This window comes from Cardiocondyla obscurior, linkage group LG12, assembly GCF_019399895.1.
Source record: "Cardiocondyla obscurior isolate alpha-2009 linkage group LG12, Cobs3.1, whole genome shotgun sequence".
Taxonomy (NCBI): domain Eukaryota; kingdom Metazoa; phylum Arthropoda; class Insecta; order Hymenoptera; family Formicidae; genus Cardiocondyla; species Cardiocondyla obscurior.
In genome coordinates this window covers 4,196,000-4,210,836 of record NC_091875.1, presented here as the reverse complement: position 1 = coordinate 4,210,836, position 14,837 = coordinate 4,196,000, and the positions used below count along the sequence as shown (strand labels likewise).

At 44.6% G+C, this 14,837-nt stretch overlaps 1 protein-coding gene across 3 annotated transcripts in view; it reads left to right on the top strand.

Annotated features, from left to right (window-relative positions):
* The first annotated feature begins 822 nt into the window (after window positions 1-822).
* Scalloped (TEA domain transcription factor 1 homolog scalloped) overlaps window positions 823-14,837 on the top strand; it is a 101,473-nt gene continuing 87,458 nt past the window's right edge. Inside the window, exon 1 of one of the 3 annotated variants that reach the window (XM_070664016.1) lies at window positions 823-950. Coding sequence is in view for 1 of the 3 variants with exons in the window: in XM_070664018.1 (XP_070520119.1) it covers window positions 2,552-2,576 (25 nt within the window). In the remaining 2 variants the exon portion in view is untranslated. Of the gene's footprint in view, window positions 951-2,132; window positions 2,577-14,837 lie in introns of those variants that run through there. The other 2 variants (XM_070664017.1, XM_070664018.1) reach the window with 2 other exon arrangements.

The window sequence follows — 14,837 nt, the reverse complement described above, 5'->3', positions numbered from 1 at the left end:
TTCCTTCGCAGATTTGCCTAATGCAGATTTTAATTATCGCTTTTTTATATAAAATGGCGCAATAATAACGTATGATTTGTCAAAATTAAATTTTTTTCTACGACTTCGTTGTACGAGACTTAACGCAGAAAATTCCCAACGACTTTCGGTTACGCGTATCTTGCAATATTTCCCCTTTAATTAACGTGGCTCGAGCATCGTTGTGCGGTTTTTCTTTTTTGATGGAATTATCGTGGCTATCGAAACGATTTTGCGCACTCTATTCGATTACGTGTCATCACTCAAGAGAATTAACGCACGAAAGATGCGTTAATTGGTCAGGGTACGAGTCTCCTCTTCGAGCCCGGTGATGGTACATCCTCATTTATTAGAGCATTTATTTGCAAAGCCTAAAATGCGATCCCTGAAATTCAACAAGTGCCCCTCGAATCTGAAGCGAGAGAGCGAACGGACGTGCAAGCGCATCCAACGTAACATCCAATCTCTATTACGTGCGTGACGCGACTGTGATCCGCCGGAGTAGCGGGGAGGGAGGAGAGGGGGGCAGCGGGGTGGGTGAACAAGAGATCGGTTAGGAGGAGCGGGACGGCGCGGCGCAGCGAATGCGTCACTGGTGGAGGGCGACTGGTAGGGAGAAGTTGGGAGCGAGCCGTGACGGTAGCTCCGGATTGCGTCGGCCGGCGTCGGCGATGTTCGTGATTCTGGTTTCTCCCGCGGCCACCTAAGCGGTGCTGGCGTGTGCGCAGACCGGCTGCGCAGCAGGCGTGTGCGTTGTCCAGATTCTTTGTGCCATTCCTGGCATACCAAAAACACGAGAGTGACCGTCCCCGTATTTACCTGTGGTGCAGTACCGCGCGTCGATACAACGCCGTGCGAATTTCGTCCCGCGAAAATAAGGGCCGCCCTCGCGCTCGCGTGTGTGCCGCCACGTCATACAGCTCAGCCAAGCGGTAAGTAAGACGATACGAAATTACAGCGGTCGAAACTACCGTACGCGAGCGAGCGCGTCCACGCCCGTGTGGACGTCCTGACGGTGGCGTCGTCTTCGCTCGGTCTCCGCAACGGGCCCGCGCCGCCCCGCGCGACCAGCGACTCCGATCGCAGCGACGATGGCGATATCCGCGCTGAGAGAGAGAGAAAGAGAGAGACGCCATATGCATGCGTGAACGAGAGAGAGACCGACGAAATGCGTGCACTTTGCATGAGAATGCCGAGCCGAACGAGAGACTGACGCCGTTATTCGCTTCGTGACCAATACGATGCTTTTCGTCGCTCATCTTGCGTTCTGAAAGTTGCCTCGCGACGAGCGCGTACGTAAAGAGAAAGAGAGAGAGAGAGAGAGAGAAAGAGAGAGTGTGTGAGCGAGCGAGCGAGAAACGAGTGGCGAAAGAAATTGCCTCGCGAAAGGGGAACGAAAAAAAATGCCCTCGCGCGACATGTTAACTCGGTAAAGGGCTGTTTACGTTACGCGTTCGGCTTTTGAGTAACTCGGAATCGTGCGGGCTGCCCGCGTGTTTAAGAGCGTGTCAGCTGTGCGCGTAGGGAACGAGTCAACGTCGAGGTTAGGGCGACTCCTCTCGCGGACGTCGCGGCGGTGTGAAGTTGCGTGCGCGTTACCTCGTTGCCGCCGTTGCCGGCGCGGCGCGGCGCGGCGCGACGCGACGCGGCCGCGACCGGGAGCGTCGTAATAGAAACGCGTGCCGCTCTCTCCGCCGAGTCGAGTCCGTGCGTCCGGCGTTCGCTCGCTTCTGGTGAATTCGTCTGGTGAATTATTGATCCGCGGCGGCGTGTGCGTGCGGAAAAACCGCCGTTGGTTGGCAGGGAGGCAGGCAGGGGAGCCGAGGGAGAAAGAGACAGGCGTAGAGAGGGGGCGGGTGGAGTAGACGGAGCCACCGAGTGGCGCACGGCGGTGGCGCGAGAAAGCGCTCAAGGCGAGCACACGCACGGGGTGAGACGTGCGCTGGTTGGTGTGTCGGTTGTACATTGTTTTGAAAAGTGTCGCGGCGCGCGCGGACGCACGCGACACCCCGCATCGCGTCGCGTCGCGTCGGATCGCGAGACGCGAAGCTGAATCGAAATACACCGGCGAGCCAAGTGTTGATCCTTGTGTCGTTGGTGCGTCGCCTACCGTCTCTTTGCTCCATCCATCCGTGCGTGCGTGCGTAACGCGGCGGGAGCAAACGCGGGAAAAGCGTGTGCGAAGACGCGTCGCCGAGTGCCCCGCCGAGTGTCCACGGAGTGACGAGAAAATTCTAACCGCGGAGAATATTCGGTAGCGAATCCACTTTCGGGCTGTCGTGAACGCGTAAATCGTCGATTCCGAGCAAGTGTCACTAAGTGCATCGTCGATCGTCGGACTAGGCCGGTGCCGGGTGACGGCGACAGCAACAGCGACCGGGACGAGGGACGGGAAGGAGGAGAGGCAGCTGCGGGTCGCCGCGCGGTCGAAACTCGCGAGGAAACCTGACATTTTGTGCCGTTTTGTCATATTTGCGCCCCCCCGACTAATCCCGGAGGAAAACGACGTCCTATTTTCGCCGCCGTGGCTTGGATGGATACTGTGCATTATATCTGGAGTGAGTTTTTTTTTTGTTTTTGTTTTTTTTTTTTTTTTTTTTTTCGTTGCCTTGTATGAGTGCGTGCGTGCGTTTATCCTCTCTCTCTCTCGGTCGTACGAATCGCCGATTTTCTAGCAGAGATTCTTTGACTGTGTTTTTTTCGTCACTGTCGCTGTGGGTACTCTCCGAGTCGTAAACAGCTGCGCGCCATCGTCACCTCCATTGTTTACGTGTCTTTGCAACGAGCTACATGCATGGAAGCGCGTAATCTCTAGATTCACGTTAGACGCGAAATACTTGAATCACGTTCTTTACGCCGCGCTTTATTCCCTCGCGTCATTTTGATTTTGCGCGAATTTATCACCGCTGGTCGCGTCAGGTTGATGGAATCTCGTCGGAAACGTTTCGTTCGGCTTCCGCGGTATCTCTGGCTGTTTAGAAAAAGGTATCGTAATCCGCGTCGCAAGGCTGATTTCACGTCGCGCAAACGACGAATCTCGGCGCGATCTTTTATAGTCGAGGCGGCGACCGATTGCTGACAAACGTGAAAGGAAAAATATCGGGCGACAGTCCGCGGACGTAATCGCACTGGGTTATCGAAAACAATTTCGCGGCGAACGCACGCGGGCGGTGCATCGTTACGTAAATTGAATCCGATAACTCGGTCTCGCGCGTTATCGCGGGCGCGGTGGGTGCCGCGGTGCACGCGTAGGGACGCGCGGCAACTCCACGGCCCGTCAGTGCTTGCTTATTCAAGTCGATACCACCTGCGCACAAACGCCACTTGTCATTACTTTACAAGTAACAGATACCGGTATCTCGATATCGCTAGTGATAATCCAAACAATTCACGACGATTAATTACCGAGTACAAGCCGATTTGATTTATTGCAACTTATTCGCACGTTGTACTTAATTAGGAAAAAAATATAAAAAAAAACAAAAACCCTTTAAGGTACAAGTAAATGTTGACTAATCGACGAAACCGCCGTGCAACATTTTTAACGTTTCCCTCGTGGGGGTTTCTCTATTTTCCGCGAACATCGCCGTCCCAGCCAATTGTGCTAACATTTGCGATTCGTTTCCACTTTCTACAAACAGCGGTCTCGCGTATGCCCGATCGCAGTTACGTTAGGCCCACGGCCGAGCCGGTAGAATTATAAGTTTCCATTACGACGCCACGGAAATATCCAGCGCAGATGAATGAAATGAAATTTTTGCGAGCCGCCCGCGTATGCGGCTCGTCTCCTTCTTAAAGCCCGTGCCGGAAATTACAACTCCAAGCGATAAGAGGAAACAATAAAAAAAAAAAAAATTCTCCGCGGTTTGTATTCGAGTTGACTTTTTCCACCGATGAAACCGCCGTGGATAAAAGTCGCGGAGGTTCGTACAATATCGCCGGCTGTCAGGATCAAAACTCATTCAAAGTAACGTAATCGGTATCGCTTTTGAAAACTTGTTCTTTGCTAACGTTGAGAGGTGAACATATTCGACGAATGTGAGCTGCGTTAGACTTTTCTGCGCCTTCACGACTCCGTCTATTTTAACGCGATGCATCGTACGATCGTCAGTCAGCCGAGGAAGAGCGTCTTCATTAATCCTTTCGTTCCCGGTATCGCGATTCAAGATGGCTGGCGAGTATCGCCGACCTTTAATCGGTAGATCGACGATAAAGTGACGCGGTTTAGAGTTTAGTGGAAAGTCACTTTTGTAGTCGGCCGAGACAGGTGCAAAGTGTACGTCTCTCCGTTACCGCTGCTTCTCGCTCTAGCCAAACGCGGCCGACCGGTTCTCCACCTCGGGCGTTGCACGCGTGCGACCGGCCGACCGGTGCATTTCAATTCAATCTATTTATATTTATATTCATCGAAGGCAGCGCGCGCTTCTCGCATGAGCGATATCGCTTCGTTATCTCGAGTCCGCCTTATCGCGTCCAAGAGTGAGAGTCGGCGTCGCCGGCGAGCAGAAGGACCTACATTTTTATCATATTTAATTAAGATCGACGTGTGAGGCGACAAAAATAGGATTTTTGCATGGAAGGTCTTATCACAATTAGTTGCCGTTTATCGCGAGTGATATATTTATCGAAGATCGCATTCCGATATGCAACGCGTTAAGTAACGCGGGCCGCTGTGAAAATGACAACTTTCGTCGCGTCAAAAGTTGAGGCTCTCGACGAGCGGCCGCGAGTAAGATTATGCAATAATTATGAATGATTTCGAGTCATAACCCTCTGGTAAGATGACCAAGCTATGCGAAGCAGCTCTCCTCTTTGATCCGCGATACGACGGCCTTGAACGCAACGTCGAGCCGTGCATTGTTCAATGAATCGATTCCTTCTACGCGCCGGAACATTTTTCACTCGCGCTGTACAGAATGCTTCGTTATTATCAGGGATTTTTTTTTAATACAATCACTGGATTCGTTATCATTAGATGTACAATTTTCTGAAACTCACTATTTTTAGTAATGTATAAATAATACAATAGGCTACGATACAATTGTTCCGAAAGAGTCAATGTTAGAGGAAATCTTATCTTTGCTTTTTCTTTTTTTTTTTTTTTTTTCTTTCCTCGCACGACATAGCGCTTTGTTTTTCCACGTTAACTTCGTTAACGAAATCGTATTACCGCCTATTGTTACTTAACAAAAAAAAATTTTTATTCGCGTTTCTTTTCTCCGCGATCCTTGAATCGCGGCGAGCTGCAACATCTTGTAGAAAGCGATGAAAGTTGCACAATACCGGTCCGCACATTAGGGGCGCGAGTTTCTCGCGGATATAAATAGGACACCTTGTCCCGTAGGTTTGCAAAAGGAGCAAATAGATTATCTCGCGCGCGCACCGACCGACCCTGTGTAACTTCTCCGCGCTCACTTCTTTCTTCTTTGCCGCTTCCTCCTCCCTCCTCCGCCCCTCGTCGCATTTTGCGCTTCTTTTGCTCGCGAGCGATCTACCGTGGTTTTCTATTTGGCGCAGACGACGCCAAATCCTCTGCGGTAACTAAAATCGTCGCCAAACATGTGTACACTTTGGTCCCGTAGGATTAAACCGTCACTAATTTATTTACGCGCTTATTACACGTCTTATTCGTGACAATGAATCTCGTACTAGTTTAGGAAAAAAAAAAAAAAAGAAAAATTATTTCCTCCGTTAGATTTAACATTAATGTAACTTCCTTTTTTTTTTCCTGCTCTTTCTCATTTTCAATTTCACGTTGACAGACTTATAATATTTTTGTGAATCCGTACAAGATGCGTGATTAATTAGAATCGCTTTGAATTTCGGTACGTGCGCGTTCAGAATTTTTTTAAATTGTTTTGCGGAGAATGAAAACGCCTCTGAGTCACCGCTACCGCGTGCGCATTTGGTTAACAGCACACTTTCGCCACTCGGCAAAATGAACTCGTTCGTCCAGTCGTTTTCTCATACAGATTAAAGCAGTCCCGCGATATTAGTGCTTATTACTACTTTTCATTTGCGGTTTGCACAATTGGAGCATTATGCGCGACGCGATATGTACCGGCGACTTCGCCGACTTCCACTTGCTGGATAAATCGGACGCGCGACGATTACGGTCGTTTGATCCGAAATGTTTCGAGCGCTCGAAATATCAATACCGTCGTCGGATTCGATGAAAGCTTTTACGTGCCGATTAGATTTTGGATGCGATAGCCGGATGAAAAGTATTGTTCTCCGACCGCTGCTCGCGTTGCTTTCATTCTTTCCGCGCTCGCGCATTCATCACGCGGCATTAGACGATTAATATCGTTTATCAGTATCGTCGATTAGACGTAATCGACGTCTATTACGTGCCTGTCGGCTTTTGGCGACGCGTGAATCACGCGTCGTCCTTCGCTTTTGCTATTCCCTGTGAATAATGACCGTCCTTTGTGGCAGCATACTACATGTACATATAATTATAAAACGTCCTCTCTTATCGTCTTTGAGCATCGATTAGGAAGACGTAGCCGGGAGATTTATAATGTTTACGGTGCAAAATATCAAAAGGTGATGTAATTTCGAATGCTATAAATAATCCGCGCGTAGTAAAAAAGAAAAAAAAAAACAAATCGTGCTCTAACGGGGGAGAAACGTGGAGGCGATAATTTCGTGTAAGCAATGAAATAATAGGATCGATAACCGTCATCGATAACGTGGCGGTTATGCATATCGCGGAGAAGAGGGGCACTTGACGACGCGTGCGTTTATCTGGCAGTTTAATGCTAACAAACGCGTGCGATTCGATCGCGTGTCGAGTACGGTGTGTGAGTGCGGCGAGTACTCCAGCCCTCCACTTTCCTCGGCTCTCTTTCGCCCGCTACGTTCGCCTCTTCGGGGAAGGCAGCCGTGCGGGCCAGAAAATCATGGGGTGGTCTTACCACCTGGTCGACCGACCCGTTTACTCCACCGTGGAATATCGTGTGCACGGATACATGTGCAGGCGCTGTATACACTTAGAATCTCCCTCGCGATTCTCGACGCCCTCCACGTCGCTTTCTCTCTCTTTCTCTCTTTTCTCCCCTCTAAAATAATGCAACACGCCACTGCGGCCCGTCTGCATACCAGCCAAAGTACGATCACGCGATTCACTCGTACATATCGGTCAACTGGTATAGACTCCGTCTGCGACCCTTCGTACCTACCTGTCTTTTAGATTTGCTCGGATTTCTTCTTTATAAGGTACGCTCTGCTTTAACGCAAATTGCAGACGTACGGAAAATGCATAATATTTTTTGACGCTTGTACGATAATACATTTTCGATTTGTCTGAACGGTACCGTATAGGCGTACATGTGCACGATGCGAATTATAAATTTTGAAGTACAATGTACTTAAAGTTTAGTTACAAGGTAAAGGCAAGTCTTGCTTCTCTCTTTCTCTCGAGATATTTGTACGCTCCGCTACGTATTATGTTACCTCGCTCTTGCAGTGATTTCGCGTATAAAATGTTTCCTTCTTATATTTTTCAATGTTTAATTTTAATGTTTAATGTATTCACCTGTTTTAAAATAATTCTTTTTAAAACAAACATAAAATACGTGGACAGTCTTGCAGCACGCCGCGGCGTCCGATTGTGAGACGCGATCTGTTTAAAAGAAAGTGTAGTAGTCTTATTTCTTGATTGTCTTTGCGCTCGACGGATGAAAATTGCGATGAAAACGATTTTAACAGTGCGTGGCTTAATGTGCGTGGAAGGATAAACGTTGCGGTTCAATCGACTAGAAAGTCTTGGAAGCGTGAAAAAAAATCTCACTCGATAGCGGATTTCTCGCCGCGACGACCTCGCAACGATATCCCGCTGTTGTATCTCCGCCGCGGCTAATTATCGCTCGATATTTTCTAGAATGCATAAGAGGATCGCCGCGTCGCGATACGAGGGCAGGGTCGCGAAGCGTATAAACAGCTCTTGCCGCGTACAATGATCACCTCTCGTCGGCTCGACGCGTTTAGGAAAGAAAACGTGATTCAGCGTGCCGCTGACCGCGCCGGGTTCGTATCGGCTGGTTAAACTAGAAACTTGAAATATCCGCAGCGAGTCGTGCCGCTAGATTTCTCGTATCGGTAGTCCTCTCGTTCGGCGTAAAATCGGCGCGCGAGAGCGATTCGCTAAGACGGTCGGCAAGTTCCTTATTATAGGAGCCTAAATGAGCGAAAACAATAGGTTGTTACGCTATGCTGTGTGCTTACGCTACGTGTTCGCGTAATGCCACGCTTTACCTGCCAGCGCCAAAGAGAGAAGCAAAAGTCGAGGCGGGACGACACTGCCGGCAAGATGGTGCTGATTTTATCTCAAGGATGAATAGAAGCTTATAGCCTCGGCACTATTTCCAGTGGTCCATTAGTTCGTGGAGTAGGAAAGGAAAAATGTAATAAACCGCGACACGTCGCGTCTTCCACCGGCGCGATATAGAACCTCCCGCGCGCAAGAGAAATATTAAATTGCTTCGCCTTCTTTTTCGCCCCACCCTGTCTTCCTGCTTTCTTTCTTCTCTCATCTGAGTAACGTTGGGTTCACGATTCGCTATGAATACCTGACCTAACAGACCTGCGTAGGGAATTCTCCGCTTCTGCGCCCCCTCGCGCGAGCCCTTCATTTGACAAATGACGTTTAATTTTATCTCGGACGAGATCACTCGGTTTTCGCGATCAGCAGCATTTAGTTAAATTTCTCTCGTCATTGTGCACGTAACGATTTGTAATATGTCCGATGAATATTCAAAGAACGAAAATCCTAAGCAATTCAGGCGGAATAGAAACCTTCTGTTGCAAAGATCTATCGCAAGCGCATTTAAATTCGCTTGGTATACCGTTTTATTTCTTAATTAATACCTTGCAACGTGCTTCGCACGATATACACAGAAATTTGATCGAGGCGAAACACGAGATGAAAACGGGTTTTACAGTTATGATCTGGCGTTTACGAAGATTCTCTCCTCTCTCTTTCTCTAAATGTAAAGTAAGCGCTACGTCTTTTACGTTTACGACGTAGTTTCCCTCGGTTTTAATCTACAATGAGAGCAACTAAATCTGCCTACGCAGATCTCGAACTGCGAATCGCACGCATTAAAAGCTTGAGATCATGTTAATTAATATTAGTAGAACGGTAATAATAATCACTCGTTGAAAATGTGTTAGATAATTAAAAGTTTCCTTTTTTTTTATTTTATTTTTTTTTTTTATCTAAGCAACATATTTTTCGTGGATTTATTATTTATTCGTGAGATTTTTAATGCGTGCGCTCGCATCGGGATTTATCGCACTATCCAAGTTTAAAGTTTAATCGGTGCCGAGGTTTCTTTGACATATACGCACGCGCTTCGTAGAACCCGGCTAGAACTAGGCGCGCGTAGCCTCTGTTCACCCAGGAAAATCGCTGATGAGGGGAACTTTCTAAGTGCACGCTGCATAATCCATCGGGCTGCATGTCGGGGGGCCACCGTTGTGTACATACACACGCGTACGTAGGTACTTATATATATCGTGCACGATCAACTTTCGACCTCGATGGAAATGTAACAGGTAGTGCCTCTCTCTCTCCACCTTTCTGATTACGTTTCTCCTCCTTCGTATGGCGAAAAGATAGGAAGAAATCGGCGTGACTGCGCGCTCGAATTATAAATACGTAATGCATTGGGGCAATTGCCATGCATATACGTAATACAATATTTTATGCAACTGTTCTCTTTGCACGTGCTGCGAAGGAAAAAAAAAAAAATAATGAAAAGGTTGTTACGGCTGCCGCGACGCGTTATCGCGCTTGTCAATCTAATGCCAATTTCGAATCGATCGTATGGTTTTACATTTACTTCAGCGTAATTTCTCGGCGCGATGTTAATTGCACCGTAAGAAAATCGTTGCCGAATTGAGCTTTCCACGGATTCGCTATCGCGCGTGCCATAGCGGATATGCTAAATGACCATTGTTCGCGTCAGGAACTTTTCTACGGAAACTGCAAGGTTAATTAAGAGGACTTTGGGCGCATATTCATGTTGAGGCAGACAATGTTTTCTTATTCGGTAATTTTCCAACAGGGATTATAATATTACTTGAGATCTTTGTTAATATTTTTGTTTTACGTTTTAGTAATCGTCAATTAACATCTGTCGGGGAATTTTGGTAATAATTATGAATTCGGGAGATATTAAATTACGCCGAGTCTTATTTGTTTTCCATTGTCAGAGATAAAACGTGAATAGAGTCGAGCGATTTGTGAAAATGTACGCGCGCAGAGCTTTTCGTAGCCAGCCTTTTTGTCGCTACTCTGAAAGCTATTGTATCATTTGCTTACACGGAAAAGGCCGTCTTTTATCAATTTTCGAATCGGTAGCTGCGCTTTCCAATGCAATTCGATCGCGCAGTTTCTCAGAAACGGATCCAGAATTACGTTCGGGCTGATTTCACGATTTTATATTAGTCCGGAAAAATAAATATGAGAATAATAGTGAATTGGTACAGACAATAAAATCAACATCCATTATAATTAATTAGCAAATATTATCTTTGCGACATTTTAGTTTTATCATTTAAAATATCTTTGATAAATGTCAAATTTTTAAATACAAAAGTTTGCTATATTTTTTGACGTTATTTAATTTTTTTTTTTTTTTTTTTTTAGCGACGTTTGCAATTTTGCAAATCATACCAAATGTATCGATCACGTTTAAATGTACTTAGGTTCTCTTATTTTTTCTTCCGGTGTTTCTTATGACGTTTCTAAGAAGAAGCGTCTCGTAATCAGACTCCTGAATATAGAGTGTCAATTTCGCATGTTATTATTGGTCTACGGACCAGATTAGATTAACGCAGTAGTCATTATAGTTTACGTCATGACTCCATCAAGATGGACTCACTTGCTTACTCTATTCGTATCCTCTTTTCTCCGAAAGACGTATGCCTTTCTTTGTCTCTATTCCTCCTACTGACCTGGAGACTTGATTCGTTCATTACTGCTGTCTATTAGCTTCGCCATCAATTTCGTTTGAAGTAATGAAATTAAATTATTATTAAAATTGTCCAATTAAATTAATATTTGAATCACTAATGTGATCTCAATCCGAATAAAATAATATCACGTTATTATATGATTACATCAGACAATAGGATGGAAAATTATGAATTTTCCAGAGTATAGTTAATAAAGTTTCTGTATTGTGATCTCGTGTTTCTCTAAAGTTAACTTTACGGAGTTCTATTTTAAAAGACACATCGAATCTTGCGGATTCACAGCGCTGTCTCATTTTCTTTTAATTTCCTAGTATTTTTATAAACATGTCATTTTCATTATTAACATAACACGCAGTTTGCGAAACGGTACTTTCCACTTGCGCGCGTTAATTTGCCCCTTCTTCGCTTTTCTCATAATGTTCTCTTTACTTCGTTCACGGTACGGTTTATCATAACGCCGCTCGGTCTCTCTTAGTGGCTCGTATGTTGCGGCTTCTCGTTCCAGTTTTATTTTTACACAGAGATGGATTTATTTCCAGCAGTAACTGCGCTCATAGGACCGCGTACGGACTGTAAGTTTATCAGCGCGTCCACTCGATGGCCAGATAGAGTTTTCCTTTTTTTTTCGTACTTTTTTTCCTCGCACTTTTCTTTTTCTTTTTTTTTTTTTAACGATTGTTGCCCGCATTTAATTACGCGTTCGTGTATGCGTAGCTTCGACAGTTTTGCAGAACTGATAGTTATCGTTTTCGAAATAAATTTAATTTCGGATGAAGGTACACGTAATCCTGAACGATCGCGAGAGCGGTTTCATTAGGATTCAAGTTAAATTTTCGGAGCCTACGGTTCGGTTGGTTCTCTTCCTCCAACGGAGGACCGTCTAAGTTTATCCGCGTTATTTTTGGTAGGAGCTGACGCACCGATTCTCTCCTTTCTTCTCCTACATTTCTGCGGTTGCTTTCAAAGAATTATCCCCGTATATGTTTCAGTGAGACCCGATGCGAGTTAACTATTAATCGGAACCATTAGTCTTTCGTTTTCCGAAGAAAAAAAAAAAAAGAAAGAGAGAGACAAGGTTTGCGGAGATGCTTAAAGTTAACAGAATATTGATACCCGTATTCACGCGTTGTGGAATAATCAGATGCGTTTAAAATTAATAACTTTTTAAATATCCTTGGCTCATTCGATATTAAATATCACGTGTGTTACGTTAGAGTATGCTTTCCTTTCTCCCCAAGGTATTAATGTCGTGCAACCAATGCAATAATAAATGTAAACTTTAATCACGCATCGTTAATACGCGTATTATGTGTGCGTGAAAATAATACGAGTAATTATGCAGCTGTTGCATATTTATGAATATCTTATCCACTGTTATTTTGATATTCTTATTTCAACGATGTCAAAAATAAGCTTCCATAGAAAAGTGACGTTGCTCCATTCGTAATATAATTCTTGGATGCGTGCTTCGAGCTCGAACATCGTACGTACGTTTCCGTAAATAGTTCTCTTTCGAACTGCGATGTACTTTAAATGGCGATTGTCTCGTCTCATTTACTTGGACGGCATCTTCCTCGTATCGTAAATTAGTCGTCTTTTACCGAGTAGGTATCAGCTTGACATTTCCGTATGTTGTATTTTAATTAACATTGAGGGACCGCTTTTAATAGCCCCGCGTCACATCGAATCGACGCATACGTATATGTGCACGTGTATAAAAAAGAGAGGATGTGTGATCGCGCGGTGGCGACATTTCTCAAAATGTCCACTTATATTTAGATATTCACGGCATTGATATCTCGAATTCACTTTCCGAACATTCATCTTCGATACGGTCCCGCTTCGATTTGTAGCGGAATAAACTCTGAAAACGTCGACTGTCGCGCGGAATAAAATGTGACGAAATTTATGGATCTTTCAATTTTTTTTTTTTTTTTCTTCGTTCTCTACGACAAATTATTTACAACTATTTCAAGTAGGCTGAGTTGAAAACTATAACTGTTGCCGTTAACAACGGTATTGTTAATACTTTTTCAGGTAAAAAGATATAATTCAATTTTTAAAAAGAGCGGCAAAATAAATAAAAAAAATATATACATATATTTGACGTAAGCTTATCTAAAATAAATTATCTCGTGATGTATCTTAAGCGCACTGAAGCTCGATCAATCCTGATCGTTGCATATTACATGCATGTACAGGTAAAAGCTATAGACAGTGAGGAAAGAAAAAGATTAAGTTACTGAAGTTCACCTGCTAGCCTGAAAACTGAGTATACGATTGCGGTAATCCGTATCAGTGCGATAACTCGGTCTTTCTTTCCGACTTCTTTTTTTTTTTCTTTTCTTTTCTTTTCTTTCTCCCGTTGGTATTTGCTGACACTGGTATCGAATTAAATATTTCTAACATTACGTGTCAGTTGGAACTCTTAAAGCTCGCGTCGTGAAAGAAATTATGAATATTTTATCTGAAGATTTATACTTTATTATTACAAATAGCCTATAAAGTTTCCTCGTATAACAATTAAATTCAAAAGTTTTTAGCAAAAAATTTAAATAATTAACTTTTTTTGTACGCAATTAAAAGACACATTTAAATACATGTGCAATAAAGAAAAAAAGAAATAATTTTGCAAATCGGAAATGCGACAGCGTAATATTAAGAATTTACTGGTAACATAGTATCCACGGTGTCTTTAGTTCAGTCTTTACTTTGATACTCGAACAAAAATAGACAGTAAATAACATGTAAGTTGTACGAGGGATAGGTTTTATTTATATTCTCCCAATAACCGACCGAACAAAAGCATCGATCAAAGAGCTGACGCATATTTCACGAGGCCGAGGGCTTTTAATTTTTACTCGCAAAAAGTCGTCTCGAAATATCGCGGTGCATGCGAAACCGCGGTGATAACGGAAACGCGATGAATAACGACGATTAACGGCATACGTTTATGTTCGCGTGCATTTCGTCTTTCGGCGGCGCGTCGGGCTTAAGAAATTAATCGCGGATCATCTTGTCTTCTACGAATCGAAAGCGCAATATTGTATCGCGTAAAGGTCGGAGTGACGGAGAGTGGTGCTCCGGACGTCGTCGTCGGCGGGAGAAGCCCCGCATGGCCACGCTCGCTTGCTCGTGCCTCTTGAATTATTCATTTCGGGACCGTATCAGTCGTAGTGGATCCTCACGTTCACGTGATCGCTCGTCAGTTTATACATATGTATATACGACACGTATCAATGCACGTGGGTGTACGTGTGGCTCTATACGGCGCTCATCATCCCTTTCACGCGTGTCACTCGCTCCACTCTCGTTTTTCTTCCGTCCCAAACGTCGCTGAAAACGCGTCCTCCTCACGCTCGTCGAAATCTTTACCACATCCGGTTTTCCCGGCTTTTCACATTTTTTTTCTTTTCTTATTTTTTTTTTTTTTTCCTTTTTTTTCTTCCTCGTCTTCTTCAAGGCGTTTAAGTCTCATTTAACATTTTGACAGTGAATATTATAAATCGAGAGAATTAAAGCTTTGAAATCGAGAGAAGTCAGTTCCGTGAATTTATCAGGCAAACGAAAGTGTGTATTCCTTCGGCTTTATTTTCGTCGTTCGACGTCACCGCTATTTTTCGTGCGGAGAAAAGGTGAATTGCGACGTCACGTTGAAAATTATTGTACTCGCTGCTTCATCTCTCGCTCGGCTTATGTAACACTGCCAATAGGTGAGTCTTGCCAAGCAAACGATTAACCTCGAACTTGTCATAGATCTTTCGCTGTTTAGGAATTCTGTTTCGATACGTTGCTTTAGTGTTTTTTTTTTCCATGACAATGTCAACGTTGCT